Here is an 18,737-nt window from a genome sequence, read left to right on the forward strand (position 1 = left end):
CTGCCTCCGGTGAGGTAGGGCATGCTCAGCCAGTAGCGGGTCTCCTCTTCCGTCTCTAGGTGACAGATCATGTTCTGCTCAGCATGGGAAGATGCGGCCCACAGCCACTGGTGCTTTCCAATTTCTAGGAATCCCCCTGCAACATAGGAACTTGGTCAGGAACATGGTTCCTGCAGCGCGGTTCGCCGGAGCAGAGTTCTGAGGGTGGTGGATGGATGTGGTGGCAGAAGCATATCAACTTCCAAATACTTATTGTGTTATACAAAGTTAATGTGCTATGTTTGTCTACAGTCACAGGACTGTAATTCTATGAATTCTTTATTTGTAGTTTGTTCAAGCCAGCCATCTTGCCCTCCTGGCTCTTTTCTTACTCCGTTCCTCCAAGCTGTTTACCTCTTTGTGCAATATATCATCATGGTGAACCTGCTGATTGCCTTTTTCAAGTAAGTCATTGCATTTTCAATACAATTATTTTATTTAAATCAAAATTTGGGCGGGGAAGAGGTATTTTAAGTAGGTTCCCAAGTATTTTGAGAAACCTTTTGTTTTTATGTGATCAGGGTTTATTACTACAGTTTTAAAATATGGGCATGAAACTACTAATATTTTAAAGTAAGAAGGAAGCAGAGAATGTGAAGAGAAAAAAAACAATGAATGAAGAAAAAGTATAATAAAGGCAGAATGAAAGTGTGAGTTGTAATTAAGCAATAAATTAGAATCATGGGAGGATAATGTTGAGGTGTTGAACGCTAGCTGATGAATTCTTGATACCTTTTCTTCACTAGGCTCCCAGTTTATCTCACTCTCTATTTTCTTCTATCTCACTTTTCACTTCTTCTCAGTCTCCTTTTCTGGATCATCTTCTTCTCCCTAACCAACATTGGAATGTCCCTGCACTCAGACTTTGCTCTTCTATTTCCTCCTTTTTTTGTGATCTCATTCAGTTTCCTACATATGCTGATAAATCCCAGTTTATATCTCTAGCCTGTATCCCCCTCTTAAACTCCAGTCTTGTAACTCTACCAGCCGCCTTGCATCTCCAGACAGATGTGTGATCAATTTCTAAAATTAAAAATATCCAAAATGGAATTTGTGGTATCCTCTTTCCCAACCTATACTTTGTCTACTTTAGAATATCCCAAATTTATGAAGAGGAGCTCGAGTTTCTGTGGCAACTCCATCTTTCCAGTTATTCAAACCAAAAACCTTTAAGTCATTCTTTTTTTTATATTATAACCAATTGTATTGAAACATGTTCATAAGCCATACATTCCATCTAAAGTGCATGATGTACATTAGGTATAATCACAGACTTGTGCATTCACCACTTCAGTCAATATTAGAGCATTTTCACTTCTCAACAAAACCCCAAAACTCCCAAGAAACAAAAATCAAACAAAACCCTATTGAATAGTTCTTGATGCCTCTTAGAGCTCTACCTTTAAACTGCCAGGAATTTCCATCGTCTTTCCCTTCAAAATAGATCATCAGTGCAACCACTTCTCATCACCCACTGCCACCAAGAGCCTCCTAACTTATTCCCCTGCTTCTATCTTTGGCCCCTGTGTTCCTGTTCACAACACAGTGGCTCGAAGGACTAACATGTGAGATGATGTCACTCCTCTGCTCCAGGGCCTTCAATGGCTCCCCATTTCCTTCTGGGTAAAAGCCGAAGTTCCTACAATAACCTGTAGGGGCCTACATGACTTTGTTCCCTGTTACTTCTTACATCATGCAGCATACCACCCTTCCCCTCACCTCAGGCATGTTTGCATGTGCTGTACCTTCTGCCTGGAATCTTCTTCCTCTAGATATCGGTATCGCTCATTCTCAACCCCTTCAAGTCTTTGCTCAAAATGACCCCTTTTTAATTAGCCCCAACCTAAGGATTATAGCTAAAAGTACAGCCTGCTGCTTTCTGTCACCCTCTTGGCATGCCTGATATGCTTACTTTTCTTTCTTTATACTCACTTACATTATATATACAAATAGAGCTTATAATTTATTTACTTACTTTATTTTCCTGGCTCCTCTACTGGAATATTAGCTCTCTGAAGGATGAATATTTTTTTAAAATCAGTTTTCTTCATGAATTTGTCCCAACCACTGAAAAGAGTGTCTGGTATATGTTTTTGTAATGGATGAAAGAAATCAAGTGAAATCATAGGAGAAAACTAGTAGTTTCTAAATGCCTCTTATATGCTAGTCACTGTGCTAGGCATTTTACTCATTGATTATCCCAGAAGAGATAGAAAGATAAGAAAAGGGAAAATCACCGATGTAATCTAAGAAAGTAGGGAAGTTAGGGATTGGAGGAAGGCAAAAGAAATCTGAATTCTTAAAAAAAAATACCGGTTGTATTTTTGTATATATGCAGGGAAGGCATACCTTCCTATTTGTTACAGGATTATATGATTCTTGTTATCTTGCTTAGCTACTATTTTATAAATTTATAAATTTTCTTGGTGCTTAGTTGTTTTCACTGTGTTTTGTTATTTCAAATAATATTAAGTGAAGTTGTGAGATTTTTGTTTCTCACAAAAAGTCAGGTGAAAGAGAGCCTGAGAAATCCTCACATAGTCCAGTCTTCTCACATTCGAGATGAGCACATTAAGGACCAAATAAGCTGAGGCACACCAGATCTGACTACTTGGCCAGGGACTCTTCACAGACAGAATTCTATAACCAGTAACAGAAAACAACCTGAACTATTCAGTGAAGATCGCCACCTGCTGGTGAATTTCCTGTAGTCACACTTAGAGTGACAACAATTTATAATCAAGTGGTTTGCAACTATTTGGTGCAGGAGAATCACGTGGAGGGCTTGATAAAACAGAGATTGCTGTAATGCCCACCCCTAGAGTTTCTAATTTGGTAGGTCTGTAAGGGGACCCAAGAATTTTCATTTCTAACAAGTCATCAGGTGGTGCTGACCCTGCTGGTTCAGCGTACACTTTGATAATTCCTGGGAGAGCCCAGTCACCTAGATTTTGATTGTCTACACTGTGAAGCTCCCCCCTTCTCTTATCCTTAGATGACTTCTTCCAGGATAATTCTGGCTCCTTCTCTTTATCATTTCTTAAATGTAAGGGTGCCTGTATTTCCTTAGCTAAGTCTCCTTAGCCGTATTTCTCTAAAGAAAGTAAATTTAATATTAACCTAAGAAAAATTTTAAGGCGCACATTCCATTGTGCCCTCTCCCATATCATGTTATATACTTAAAGTTAAGAATTAAGGATGTTCTACTATAGAACTGTTGTGACTAGTAATGGAAGAAACTGTAGCATTGATGTGGAGAAAGTGGCCACAGTAGTTGCTGAGGGCAGGGAGAGGGAAGAAGAGATTGATGTGGGGGCATTTTTGGGACTTGGAGTTGTCCTAAATGATATTGCAGGGACAGATATTGGACATTATATATCCTGCCATAACCCACCGAAAGTATTGGGAAAGAGTGTAAACCACAATGTATACTGTAATCCATGCAGTGCAGCAGGACTCCAAAATGTATTCACCAAATGCAATGAATGTGCCACAATGATGTAAGAAGTTGATGTGGGAGCAGTGGGGGGTTGAGGTGTGGGGTATATGGGAACCTCTTATATATATATATATATATATATATATATATATATTTTTTTTTTTTTTAAGAAATTTGCTTCTTTTTTTTTTTTTTTAAAGATTTATTTATTTATTTAATTCTCCCCCTCCCCCGGTTGTCTGTTCTTGGTGTCTATTTGCTGCGTCTTGTTTCTTTGTCCGCTTCTGTTGTTGTCAGCGGCACGGGAAGTGTGGGTGGCGCCATTCTTGGGCAGGCTGCACTTTTTTTTCGCGCTGGGCGCCTCTCCTCCCGGGCACACTCCTTGCGCGTGGGGCTCCCCTACACGGGGGACACCCCTACGTGGCACAGCACTCCTTGCGCACATCAGCACTGCGCATGGGCCAGCTCCATACGGGCCAAGGAGGCCCGGGGTTTGAACCGCGGACCTCCCATGTGGTAGACGGACGCCCTAACCACTGGGCCAAGTCCGTTTCCCTATATTTTTTAATGTAACTTTTTTTGTGATCTATCTTCAAAAAATAAAAAGACAAAAATATATAAAATCCATTCTGATTCTGAAAAATAAAAAAAAAGAAGTTAAGGATGATTGATTGTTAAAGGATAATTGTATGATCCACTATAACTTATATAACAAGTCCCATAATAGCAATGTTTATGATCTATACATGATAATTGACATAGTTAAAGTAAAAATCCAAAGTGGACTGCCAATAAAGGGTTACTTTTATTGTTAAGTTAATTTAAATAAAGTATCTAGCTTTTATATAGAAGTTCTGCTTATTGATTTATTTTAGGATGAATTGATTTTTTCTTCCTTGTCTCTTTTTCATTGATACCTCTTCATTTTGAGTGTTTTGATAGGACTAATCTAACAATTCTCATATTTGACATTAGGAAGATATCTTCATAAGGTTGATTTTATAGAGGGACACTAAGGCTGTTTACCATGAAGGATGAATTATGAACTGAAAAAGAGCTTCTATGTGAGGAAGAGATAGAGAACCAAGAATAATGCTAAGTTCCAGACAGTAGTTTAAATTCATTGCATTTACAAATAAAATGCTATCATTTTTCTTTCAGATTGTTATTTTTGCCTTTTGCTCATTATTCTGATCAGCATATTTTTGTACAAGGTGATTACTGTATTTTGTTTGGTGGAAAAAGAATCGTAAACTACAAACCCAGCAGCTGCTATTTTCATTGGCTAACTGCTGGTAATGTCACGTAAACCAATCAGAGAAGTTGGAAAACAAAGGAAGACTCTAACTGTTATGTTTCAGGACTCCATGTTATAACGTTGTCCCTCTCTTACTACAACTTACAGCAATGTTTACGTAGATATGAAATCCATCTCAAATAAGCTGTGGAAGTACAATCGCTATCGCTACATCATGACCTACCACAAGAAGCCATGGCTGCCCCCACCTTTAATCCTGCTCAGTCACGTTGGCCTCCTCATTCGCTGCCTTTGCCATCATCCGGCTCCAAATGACCAAGAGGAGGGTGATGTTGGATTAAGTAAGTCTTCATTGGTGGGCAAGAGGAAGGGAGGAAGAAGTAGAGAGCCAAGGTAAAGACACACTAGGGCATTGTGATTAAAATTAATGGCACTCGATGAATGTCCCATGATGATGGAGGAGGTTGTTGTTATGGGACAAGTGGGGTGAGGGGGTTGGGGGGTGTATGGGGATCTCATATTTTTTAATATAACATTAAAAAAAGTAAAGAGAAAAGAAAAAAAAAAAAATTAATGGCACAGGAGGGACGGCCCAGGGAGTTATTTGACAAGAGATTATCAGCCGGTGCCTTGGGTCTAGTAAGCACATTGGTCTCATTATGTGGTCTTGGCACCTTTTGCCAAGATTAACTGATTCTTTGAAAGAAAGCAGTGTCTGCTTGAATGTGTAAAGGCCTTATGTCACCTGGGAAATCTATGTTTTCTGCCTACTTGGGAAATTATCAGAATAATTCCTTGAGTGGTCTCAGCAACCCATTCTCATTTTCCTGTTGTTGAAGACTGAATTCAAATAAAATCAGAGATAGTCATGGGGTTTAAGGGAAATAGATAAGCAAGGTTTTATCCAATTTTTTAACCAGAGTCACAGTTCTCTGGTTCTCTAATCTACTGAGTACAGAGATGATTCTGAAATGTATTTTCAAGAACTTCAGCTCAGGACACAGAATATGAATTCTCAGTTGTTGTTTTTCCTCCAAAGTCCAAGTCTACATATTTTCAGGTTTTTCTAGTTCTTGTTTAGTGAAATCACGACTGATATGAATATCATACTATATTATATGGAAACATTGGATATTGTGGTTTTGCAGATTTTCTGTAGTTCCTATCAAGCAATTCCACAGTTGGTACCAGGCCCATTTCTAGATAGCTCCTAGATATAGAAGAATTAGATAGCATAAATCTACATTCCTTAATCTCATTTCCTAAACCTAAATTACTTCTGCAAACCGAAAGCTGTTTTTCTTGGTAAGTTTGAGGAAGACTCATTTGGGCAATAGAGCTTGCCAGGAGCTGATGGTGAGGTCATTTGTCCTCTTTGTCCTATGTAGTGTGCATAGCCATTGATTTTGCTGCAGAAATAGCAATGTGTTTCATTACAGGGTACTGCCCTAGCCTCAGCTAGGGATTTTACTTCATTTATGGAATATGCAGTGTATTACCTTTTTAAAATTAGAAAAGAAAAAACCTGAATTCTATGGTTTTCGAGGGTTTCAAATAAGAGATTGTGAGCTATTTGTATATCTGGGGTGGGGGTGGGGTTCCTGCAGTGTGTTTTTATAGGTTTGAGAGGGTGATATGCTTTTGCTCATGTTATTTTTAAGTGGCTCTGTGAAGCAATTTTCTCCTTTTGAGTCAGTTTTAAGATTTAGTGGTCTTTTCCATTTTTCCCCCCAAGAGTTTCAACCCTTTTAAGGAAGCTGAAGCCCAAATGAAGTTAAACTTAAGGCTTAAAATTGTGCTATAAATTTTAGGTTTCTATTAGAGAGCCATCCCAGGCATTGGATGCAGAACCAATGCAACCTATAGGAGAGTATGTCCTGCTTGAGAGATTCTGGAATTAACTAGGGTTTGGCAAGATTTCCTAGTGCCATACCAAAGAATCTTTCCTGGGCTCTCCTTGATCTGGGCTGAGAAGATGTCTCTGGAATGAAACACACATAAACTTTCTGATAGAAGTGAGTTCACCCCGAGGTCATGTTCTTGAATTTTTGTGACATTGCTTCCAATCATCTGTACTGAGAATAAAAACATGCTCACACAGAGCAGCAGTGCCCCTGGGTGGACAGTAACAAGAAAGCTCCCCACACTGTGAGCTGCACAATTGCTGGAATTGCTCTTTCAGTGTTTGCTCTTAGGGACCCACAGATAATTCAAATCATGACAATTGTGAAGTTTCTTGCTCATATGAGATACTTTAATGTAAACAGATATTTAGAATGGGTGGGGGCGGGGGGAGGCAGGGGAAGCTGGATTTTTTTAAATGTCTGAAAGATTCTTCCACACCATGTAAATCAGAAAACACTGAACACATTTTTATTGCTGGCTATTATTTTCTCTTAGGTAATATTTTTTAATTTAAAATTATTTTTTTGCCTTTCATTTTATTACAAAATAATGGAACATTTGTATTCTTAAGAAATCCTGGGGTGAGGGAGCAGATGTAGCTCAGTGGTTCAGCACCTTCTTCCCATGTGTGAGATCCTGGGTTCAATCCCTGGTACCTCCTTAAAAAAAAAAAAGAAATCATGAGGAATTTTTTTTTTTAATTTAAGCAAAATGGTCGAAGAAGAGAACGTTCCAATTTTGCCCTTTTAGTAACACTATTTCACTTTTGTATTTTCCAAGCATTAGAGATTTTTCAAAAGATAATGTATTATTCTGTTAGGTCAAAGTGAGAGCCAAAGCACAATGCAAATGCTGAAGTTTGATGTAGAATTGCATTAGCTTCATAATATCATAAAATGATTTTCTTTTAATGAGCTAATTATAATTGTGTCAGGGAAGGTGCACAGCCTTGATTGGTCATTGTCCAGTAATAATACCTCTGTTTTTCAAGAGAAGAGTTTATTATATATGAACTCAGTGTAAAAAGATAACACTTTCTTATACTTGCTGGGTTAATTTCAATAGGCTCTGTCTTCTTCTAACCTTGATTGTAATTTATGGATTTCTTATTTGTTATTTGGATAGCTAAAACAGCTGGCAGGGAAAAATAAGGCCGTTGGATTATTTCCCATTTACTTTTGATTACAGTGAATTTTTGTAAATATGTAAAAACATGATAACTTATGAGAATATTGAAGATAAGGTGTCTGTTCCACATGAGTATTTTTTCTAATTCCCAAGTTTTCTATAGACCAAGTAGAAAAGACCCAGACTGGCATTTCTCCTTGCTTCCCACCTACTGCTTCGCCATCAATATTAGGAAAGGAGCTTTGATCAAACTACAGTTAATCATTTTCAACAAAAGTGGAAGAAAAGCCACTTGTACCTTTGATTAGCTTCCTGTCAAGGGTGAAAATGATTATTTTTATGTACTGTCCTTATCGACAGAACTCTATCTGAGTAAGGAGGATTTGAAAAAGCTTCATGATTTTGAAGAACACTGTGTGGAAAAATACTTCCATGAGAAGATGGAAAGTCTGAATTGTAGCTGTGAAGAACAAATACGAGTGACATCAGAAAGGTAAAAAAATACATGTATTTATATGTTTCCATCCCCAAACTGCTACTGAATCCTGATTTTACTAGAATGTCTAAGAGAGCAGAAAGATCTACTTTCAAATCCCAGAGAATTGGGTTCTCTAAAGTTTGAAGCATTCAGAAACATAAAATATTCACTCAATCGGTGCATGATTGTCCAACATCTGTTATGTTCCAGGCACTCTTCTAGTCGCTGGGGATAAGTGCTGAATAAGAGACAAGAGCCCCTGCCTTCATTGGACTTATGTTTGCGTGTGTGCGTGTGCACAGGTGTGCATACCTGTGTGAGTGTGTGTACCTGTGAAGGGTGGAGGACAAAAAAGAAGCAGGTCGGGGGTGGATGCAGCTCAGTGGTTGAAGCCCTGCTTTCCATGTTTGAGGTCCTGGGTTCAATTCCTGGTACCTTCTTATATATATAAAAAAGATAAACACATAAAAGAAGTACCTAATTCAATATCAGGCAGTTAAAGTGTCGTGAAGAAAACAGTTTACGGGAATCGGCAGTGATGGTGGCGGGTGATCTGGCACAGTTGGGGGCTGGTTCTGGAAGGTCAGAAGGCTGCTCTGGGGAGTTTGAGGAGGTGACCAGGTGAGCAGAGCCCTGACTGAGGGGAGGGAGACAGCAGGGGCATCTGGTGGAGAGCACGCCTGGCAGAAGGAACAGCACATGCGGATGCCCAGAGCAGCGTGGTGTGCCCAGGAGCAGCAGGCAGGGCCCTGCCCGCGGGGGTTAGAGTGCAGCGTGACCGCGGGAGGTGGCTCACGGAGGTCACCTCGGCCAGCATTTTCCTGCAGCGAAGTTGGTGCGGCCTCACTGAAGTAGGTGAAGAGAGGTGAGGAGGAAGAGTGGAGACGGCAGTTACAGGTGGCTTTTTTTTTTCTTAGAAGTTTTCCTGTGAAGGGAAGCAAGGAGGATATGGAGACAAGAAAGTTCTTTTGTGTTGTTTCACGTGGCGATAATAAAGCAAGTTCCTATGGTCCTGGAAATGCTCGGCCAGCTAGGAAGGAACCGCAGATAGCGCAGGAGGGAGGAGGCTGTTCACTGAAGCGAAGAAGCGAAGTCCTTGATGTAGGGCCCACGCCTCCTGCCTACAGTGGAACGGGAGAGAATATGGCCAGGGAACAAGAGCATGTAGATGGCGGTGGGGACACAGCTGGTCTTGAGACAAAGGCCGTAGATAGCGTACGATTACGTAAACATAGACTCCACAAATTGGGAGTATAATTTCTTTTCCTGTTTTTAAAGATTTATTATTTATTTATTTCTCTCTCCTCCCCCTGTGCCCTTAGTTGTCTGCTTTTTGTGTCCATTTGCTGTGTGATCTTCTGTGTCCGCTTGTATTCTTGTCAGCAGCACCAGGAATCTGTGTCTCTTTTTGTTGCGTCGTCTTGCTGCGTCAGCTCTCCATTCTTGGCGCCATTCTTGGGCAGGCTGCACTTTTTTTGCGCAGGGTGGCTCTCCATACGGGGTGTACTCCTTGCGCATGGGGCTCCCCTGTGCAGGGGACACCCCTGCATGGCACCGCACTCCTTGCACACATCAGCACTGCACATGGGCCAGCTCACCACATGGGTCAGGAAGCCCTGGGTTTGAACCCTGGACCTCCCATGTGGTAGGTGGACGCTCTATCAGTTGAGCCAAATCTGCTACCCTATAATTTCTTTTTAAATGATAGTTCCCTTCCAAACCTTAAGAAAAGTGGAATAAATAGACAAGATTGGGACAAGATAGTATCCAGATTATGAACCAGAATAAGTTTATGGAAGACACCTTAATTTAAACAATAAACAAAGGCAGGATTTCAGGTGGCCAGTATGGACAGATTTACCTTGGACCTCTGTTACAGTGTGGATTTGAGAGGTCAGAATTGGAACCCGGGTGACCTCTGTAGAGAGTGATACAGAAGATGGAGAAGTCCCAAAGCCTTGCCAATGCCAGTGGTGGTGGGATGGATAGGAGGGCATGAAGCACAGATTATTTAGGGTGGGAGATTTGAGAGTTGTATCAATGACTGGATGTGGAGCTGAGGGAGGAGATGGAGTTCAGGATGGCTCTCACATCTGTAGCAGGGGTAACTGGGTAAAAGGCGGCACTGCTGAGCTAGAGGATGTTCATGGAGGAAAAAATGTGGGGACAGAAATGGATCTTGGCTTCAGATTCTTGTGGCACATTTATCCAGAGATGTCTGGGAGGCTTTTCGTATACAAACTCAAGATCTAGGGGGAAACTGGACAAAGAGATTTAGGAGTCATCTGCCTTTTGTGAGAAATTAAAACTATGACAGAGGCAGTGATTATGCCCAGGAAGCAAGCTGAGTGAGGAAACTCTGTGGGCTGAGGATAGAACTCAGGGAGGTACAAACATATATACTGGGCAGAGGAAAAGGAACTCGGGGGAAGACTGAAGAGAATAGATGGGAGGAGAATAGGAAAAACTAGGAGAAGATGCATCCTGAACCAGGGTAATAGGGAGTGAAAAACTAAGAACCAGGGATTTACAAACAAGTATTTCAATGATAAAAAGAAAAAAAAGGCTAACAACAATTAATCATTATGTATCGTATTTCTCTTGGATTTTTCCTTTGGGATTTAAGTAGGGAAGGATTAGAAAATAGATAGAGAAGACTTGCAGATAACCTTGTAGAGGCACTTCTCAGGGGGCTGTAGGGAATGCCCAAGCTGGTGGAGATTGGTTGTGGTTGTTTGTTACTAGCTTCTGAAAAAATAATCTGAATACTTTCAAGGTATTTAGAATTTGCTTTGGAATTTAGAATTTAACTTCAAAACATAATCAATCAACTTTCCTCTTTGACGGAGCTGCCTTTCCGGTACTCCTCTTTATATTATTATCCTTAGTGAAATTATTTCCAGGGAGCTGGTAAATGAGTATGGGAGGGAGGGAAGGGTACTTTTTTCAGGTAACAAATGTTTTAAAGAGAGAGGGAAAGGAAGTTAAAAAGATACTGTGTATTTGCCTACTTCTAAAGAAGAGATCACCTGATAGAATTAAGGAAATGAAGAAAGAGGAAAAAGAAAGGAACATTTAAGGCTTTTTATATCTTTTCCCACTGAATATAATTTGTTAGGTCCAACTCTCCCTGTTTTGATTGCTGGCTTCTTTTTGACTCTAGTAGTGTAAGCAGCATTTCCCTATCTCTGTTCAGTGGTGCAAGATGTTATCAGACAGCCCTCCATATTAGGCATGTTTGGGTAAGTCATATTTGGAAAATGCTGCATTGTCTAAAAACACTTTAACATAATGTGTGCTTTCATTGCTAAAGGCTGCCAAGGCAATATAGCAGAAATGGGCTGGGTTTTACAGTGGGGATTTATTAGCTTCAAAGCTTACAGTTTTGAGGCCAAGAAAAATATCCAAATCAAGGCTTCATCAGGAGATGCTTTCTCCTGAGCTGCAGCTCTGGGCGACCAGGCACATGGCAGGGCACAGTGGTGGCATCTGCCCACCTCTGCCTTCTCCTCCAGGCTCCATTGCTTTCAGTTTCTGGCTGCTCCATCTGTGGCTTTCTTTCTCAGCTTCCAGGAGTTTTTCTCTGTGTCTGCTGCCTCTTTTCTCCTGTTATTAAAGGACTCTAGCTAGCCCTCTGGGTTATGCCCCACTGAAATAGTCCAAAAATGGCCCTCAACTGAATCCAGTCCAATCAAAGGGTCTCACACTGACAGGAAAGGGCCAATTTAAAGAACATAATTTTCTGGGTCCGCAAGACTCAAGCTACCACATTGTGCAATGTGATCTGACAATAAAGAGTTATAGTTTTAGTGGTTTCCATCATCATGCTCTCTTTTTGAGGAGCATCTTTGAATTCCTCTCAGCATGGGAAACGTTGTTGTAATTCATTTACTACTTCATGAGACTCTAAGACCCTCCAGAGAAGCCTGCCCTAGACCTCAGATGAGAAAAGGTACTAGAGCACAGTGGTTCATGCCATCAAACAAGGAGTCAGGCTGGCTGGGTTTCTAGCCTGACTCCATCACCCACCAGCCACGTGACTCAGGCCACGTAACTGCACCTCTTTTTTGTGAAAGCGATAATACCAATGCCTATTCTTGGGGACTGAGTCATGCCCCCACAAAAGGCATGTCCAGATCCTAACCCCTGGTCCTGTGAGTATGAACCCATTTGTAGATAAGGCCTTGAAAGAGGTTATTAGTTAAGGTGTGTCCAGATTGCATGAGGGGTCTTAAACCAATATGCCTGAAGTCCTTGTAAGTAAAGGAAATTGGGCACAGAGAGAGAAGCCCCAGGGAGCAGCCAGAAGCTAGAAATCAATAGAACCTGGAAGATAAAGGGGAAGACGCCACCACATGCATTGTCATGTGACAGAAAAGTAAAGGGACTCCACAGATGGCCAGCCAGCCAGGAGACACACTGACCTGGGGACAAGCAAGCCTCTTGCAATGAACCCATGAGCCAGTCAACTCCTGTTGAACCAACCCATGGCATAGTATATGTTTTAGCTGCTAAAAAGCAAACACACCTACCCTGTAGGGCTGTTACATGGATTAAATTAAATAATACATGTGGAGCCTTTGTAAAATGCCTGGCACATAGTAAATGCTCAGTGAATATTGTGCTGCTGCTGCTGATGGTGGTGGTGGTGATGATGAGTATACAATATCTGCGCTTGTCTTCCATCTACTCTCATACCTTCCTCAGAGGAAACTAAAATGATAAGAAGTTATTTTACATGTCAGAAAGACTGAAGGGCTGGATTAAATTAACATGGTTTGTGGTCTAGGAATATAATTAAAACATGCTTCGCAGGACATTGAGCTTTAGATAATAAGTGCCTATAAAAGCAAGAGGACCCAATTTGAAGACAGCCAGGCTATTTGTCTAACAGGCTTCTGTTATCATGTGTTACCTGTTGCTGTGAAGAGTTGCTTTTTTGTATCCATTCGACGTGTCTGCTGCTAATGGAAGTTAATGAGTCTCCATTTACTGTTCAGACCGTACTGCTTTTGAGTTAGATGAAACAGTACACCAGGTGGAGAGGCTCTAATTAAGCATATTTGGAAGGGAATACACATACATTTTGTGCTCTTTCTTCCATCAAACTTGCCACTTCTGGTTTTGCAGGTTCCGGAGGATCAGGAAGTATTTCTGAAGCCTCTCTTGAGTTACAGAAGTTGAAGTCTATAGCAGAAGCAAGAAAGAGAGGGCCTCACTCACATAGAATAGAATGAAAATTAAAAATGCCATCATCTTTATTCTTTAATTCCTACCCAGAAAGCTCCCAGAAAGAAGAAATGGAAGATCTCACAATCCATGTGACTTGAGATGTGTTCTAGTGAGGGAAAAGTCTAACATTATTTTGGGAAGTTTGATGCAGATGAGTACCCAGCACCCTATGTTTAACCACTGCTTCCTCCCGGTCCTAAGTAAGACGGGGGATCAGTCTTTTTTTTTTTAGGTACTGGGGCTGGGACTTGAACCTGGCACTTGTATGTGGGAAGCCAGTGTTCAAACTGCTGAGCCACGTCAGCTCCCAGGGATCATTCTTTATTTCTGCAAATAGGCACATTAACCATGAAAGCTTTGGTTAGATTCCCACCACCCCCCTTTTCCCATTTTTATCCCTACTTATCAAAGATTTCATAACTGAAAAATTATAATGTATTCCCCTGCCACCATCAAATAAAAGCATGAAGCAGAGGAAGGAAAGAAAGAAAAACCACCCAATGTCATAAGCCATATCACACTGAAAATTCTGACTTTTTTCTCTATGGTCCTCTTTGTATTTTTAGTTCAAATTATACAATTATATATATATATACTTTCTCCTTACACATCAAACTTATTTCTTGAGATAAATATTATGCGTACACATATTTTAACCTTTATTCTTTCTCTATTTACAATATTTTTATGCCAAATTTAAGAAGGAACAATGTGCAACATAAAAGACCTCCACACCCCTCCTCCTACCAAAATAGGCAAAGAAAATTACTATCAACAGTATGTGATTTTAAATGACTGCATAATTATCTACCCCATAGTGTAAGGAATATCTTTGTTTCAGCATAGTGAAATTATGTTACATAAGGAATAAGTTTCCTTATGTAAGGTTCCTTATTAAATGTCCCAGTATTGCATTCTTGCCATCATCTAGTTGTTTTTGACCTTTTAAAAATTTGCCAGGTAAAAAATGTTATATTGTAGAAGAACTCATTGTTATCTTCATTATCATTTCTCTGATTACCTAATGAGGTTGAATATTTTACCTTGTTTCCTGATCTTTTGTACTTTATCGTTTGTGAATTCGCCATTGGAGTCCTTTGGAGTCTTTGCATTTTTTTCCTCAAGAATTTGTATAAACTTTCAATTTATGAAGGATACCAATGCCTCACCTTATTTGTTAGAATAATAATTTTCCAGTTTGACTCGTTTAAAATCTTTGTGTTCAAATTTCTTTTTCTAGAGTAGAATTTGGTATATTTGCAACTTATTCAATTGATTCTTAAGCGTAGATAATCCATCCCCATACAGAGATATTTGTAATGATATATACATGTAACTATTAACCAACATTTTCTTCTCTTTCTCTCTCTCTTTCTCTAAATGAAATTGATAAACTTCGCTCTAGACCTGCAATCTACGTTGATGAATGGGGTGATTTGGAAAATTTCTGAAGAGCTTATTGCTCAGCACTGTTTGAGAACTGCTCCTCTGGCTTCCTGGTTTATGCTGCTTGGTTACAGGCTGGAGAGGATGAAAGTCTAGTCTCCTATTTGCTGGTCGGGCTGCAGCCGCAGTGTTGTCTAAGTTTCTTTGGAGAGGGCGGTCATTTTCTAAAACTTCTTTGTCAGCTAGGCTGCCCCTTTCCTGGTCTTTTGGCTAGAAAGACCAGGCTTTCACCCCACTCTGTCTCTCTGTGCCTGTTGGCATTTCTGAATTGCTGGCTTCTCCAGCACCAAGCCTGGGATGTGGGAGAAGAAGAAAACCAGGGAGCTCGCTGCCTTGTCCTTCCTCAGGTCCTGAGGTCCCTAGCTTTTTGCCTTCTTTTCTCCACCTCTCAGAGCCATCTTATGTTTGTTTTCTAGATAATGTTCAGGGTTATTCATTGTACTTAGTGGCAGGAATAAGGAAAAGTGCTTCTACTTTCCATCTTTCTGGAAGTGGAAGTCCCCCAAAACTTAGATATATATTTTTAAATTTATTGAAATATGTCCCTCATACATATACATACAAAAACAGTAAGTGTATAATAATAGTTGTGAACTTACAAAACAAACATATAACATCATACAGGACTCTCATAACTCACTCTACCACCAATAACTTGCATTGTTGTTAAACCTTTTTAACTAATGATTAAAGAGCATTGTCAAAATACTACTACTAAACAAATTATTTTTCCCCTAACCAATCCAATTGCTTTCTTTATATCATTTATATATGAACATACATGAACAATTAAGTATATAGTAAAAGTTGTGAACTTACAAAGCAAACATGCATAACATCATACAGGGGTCCCACACATCAACCCTCCACCAACACCTTGCATTGTCATGAGACGTTTGTCACAAATTATGAAAGAATATGGTCAAAATCTTTCTAGTAATATTAGTCCTTTTCTTACGTTTGGTGTGTTTTTCCTGCAACCCACCCTATTATTTTTTTTAAATATATTTTTTGTGACAGAAGTTGTAAACTTATAAAACAATCATGCACATGTTCAGAATTCCCAAACAACACCCCTCCATCAACATACCACAATGTGATGTGTCCTTTGCTACAGCTAAAATAATATGTGATTGTTACCATGTCCATAGTGTACATTTGGTTGACATTTTCCATACTGCCTCAGTATCATCACAGTATATCTTTCGCATGGATGCAAGAATATTATATTATTACTTCTAACAACAGTCCATAGGTCACTCCAGCTGTATTTTTCCCATGCTTCTCCACATTCCCAACACCCTGCAGTGGTGACATACATCCACTCTAGCTAACAAAGGACACTCTTGCATCTGTACCATTAACCACAATTCTCATCCACCTCTTGGTTTACTGGGCTATTCAGTTCCTAGATTATTCTCTAGCATTCTGTCAATTGAGATTTACATACCTAGACTACCATTTTCAGTCACATCCCCATTTATAAACTAGCTGTTACTCACTGTGTGTTACCATCCACTCTATACATTTTCACACTTTTACAGTTAAGCTAATTAAAACTTCTACATACATTAAACATCAGTAGTCCACTCAGTCCACCTCTTATCTCCTTTAAGAATCCACCACCTACAGGTCTTGAAGGTATTTTCCAATAATTTCTTCTCAAAGTTTTATGGTTCTTGCTTTTATTTTTAGTTTTTTGATCCATTTTAAGTTAATTTTTGGATAAGATAGGGGTCCTCTTTCCTTCTTTTAGCTAAGGATATCCAATTCTTTTGGCACCTTTTGTTGAATGGAGTGTTCTGCCCCAGCTGTGTGGGTTTGACAGGCTAGTCAAAAATCACTTGACCATACCTGTGAGGGTCTGTTTTCTGAACCATAAATTTGGTTCCATTGGTTTATTGTGTCTGTCTTTAGGCCAGTACCATGTGGTTTTTACCTCTATAGGTAGGTATTATGATTTAAAGTCTGGAGATGAGGGTTCACTTTTCCTTTTTATGATGTTTCTGGCTATTCAGGACTCCTTACCCTTCCAAATAAAAATGATCATGTTTTCAATTTTTTCTTTAATGCTGGTGGAATTTTTATTGGGATTGCATTAAATCTGTATATCAATTTGAGTAGAATTGACATCTTAATGATGTTTAGTCTTCCAATCCATGAGCATTGAATGTTCCTCCAGTTATTTAGGGCTTTCTTGATTGAACATTGAGTTGCAGTTTTCTGAATATAAGTGCTTTACATCATTGGTTAAGTTTATTCCTGACTATTTGAGTTTTATCTGTCATATTTCATTTTCACCATTCTTTTGACACTTTTAGTTACTTTTACTGATATACTCTTCATTTCTAGACTCTCTTCCAGACTCCCCTCTCCTGTCTTTTCTTTTCAGGCTCTAGCACAACCTTTAGTATTTCCTAAAAATCTGGTCTCTTGCTTAGAAATTCTCTGAGTTTCTGTTTATCTGTGAATATTCTAATTTTGGCCTCATTTTTGAAAGACAGTCTTGCTAGATATAGGATTCTTGGGTGGAAGTTTTTCTCTTGTAGTACCTTAAATATATCAGACCACTGTCTTCTTGCCTCCATGGTTTCTGGTGAGAATTGAGCACTTAATCTTATTGGATATCCCTTATATGTTATGCATTGCTCTTTTTTTGCTGCTCTCAGAATTCTCTCTTTGTCTTTGGCATTGGACATTTTGATCAGTATGTGTCTTGGAGTTGGTCCATTCAGATTTTTACAAATGGGAGTACATTGTGCTTCTTGGACAGGGATATCTATGACCTTCAGTAGGGTTGGAAAATTTTCTACCATTATTTCTTAAAATATTCCTCTGCCCCTTTTCCCTTCTCTTCTCCTTCTGGGACACCCATGACATGTATGTTTGCATGCCTTTTGCTGTCATTTAGTTCCCTGAGACCTTGTTCAATTTTCCATTCTTTTCTTCGTCTGTTCTTTTGTATATTCACTTTCAAAGACCATTTTTTCAAGGTCACCAATCCTTTCCTCTGCCTCCTCAAATCAGCTATTGTATGATTCCAATGTTTTTTAAATTTCATTGATTGTGCCTTTCATTCCCATAAGATCTGCTATTTTTCTATGTATGCTTTCAAATTCTTCTTTGTGCTCATCCAGTGTCTTCTTAATATCCTTAATCTCTTTAGCCATCTCATTGAATTTATGAAGGAGATTTGTTTGAACATTTATGATTAGTTGTCTCAACTCCTTTATGTTATCTGGAGGCTTATCTTGTTCCTTTAACTGGGCCACAGCTTCCTGTTTCTTGGAGTGGATTGTAATTTTTTGTTGGTGTCTTCGCATCTGGCTTACTAGTGTATTTTTTCTGGGTGCAGTTTTTCTGTTTAGTTTAGGATTTCCTATCCTTTCTCCCTTCCTGGTTGTGCAGTAGGAGCCAAGCATGTAGTTGGTGCTGTAAGCTGTGGAGGCTCAAGCTGCCCTTATTGCACCAGGGACCAATGAAGCTACTTCTGATTTTCTTCTTTGCCAGGGGTAGGGACAGAGTCATAGCTGCTGCGTGGAATAATCCAAGTGCAGGTCCAGACTGCAGTTGCCCAGAGAGACTAACCTTTCTCTCCTGCCTGGCCGGGGATGGAATTGCAGGTGGGCAGCAATCTGCGCAGTGTGGGTCCAAGATGACCGCAGTTGCCCTGGTAGACTTCTGATTTTCAGTCTGTGCCAGCCAAAGTTACCCTCAGTTACCTGGATATGCTGGTGCAGGGCTCCTCAGCCTTCTCCCTGCCAGAAGCAGAGCTGAAGCCTAGGCTAGGACTGCAGGCTGATCTGTGTGAA

The 18,737-nt window shown here is 39.8% G+C and overlaps 1 protein-coding gene across 3 annotated transcripts in view; it reads left to right on the plus strand.

Annotated features, from left to right (window-relative positions):
• Positions 1-18,737, plus strand: part of TRPM6 (transient receptor potential cation channel subfamily M member 6) — a 160,181-nt gene that overhangs the window by 83,940 nt on the left and 57,504 nt on the right. For all 3 annotated transcript variants that reach the window (XM_058301661.1, XM_058301664.2, XM_058301663.2), the window contains exons 23-25: positions 329-443; positions 4,884-5,077; positions 8,130-8,262. In XM_058301661.1, the coding sequence (XP_058157644.1) occupies positions 329-443; positions 4,884-5,077; positions 8,130-8,262 (442 nt within the window). The remainder of the gene's footprint in view (positions 1-328; positions 444-4,883; positions 5,078-8,129; positions 8,263-18,737) is intronic.

Source organism: Dasypus novemcinctus, chromosome 8 (assembly GCF_030445035.2).
Source record: "Dasypus novemcinctus isolate mDasNov1 chromosome 8, mDasNov1.1.hap2, whole genome shotgun sequence".
Taxonomy (NCBI): domain Eukaryota; kingdom Metazoa; phylum Chordata; class Mammalia; order Cingulata; family Dasypodidae; genus Dasypus; species Dasypus novemcinctus.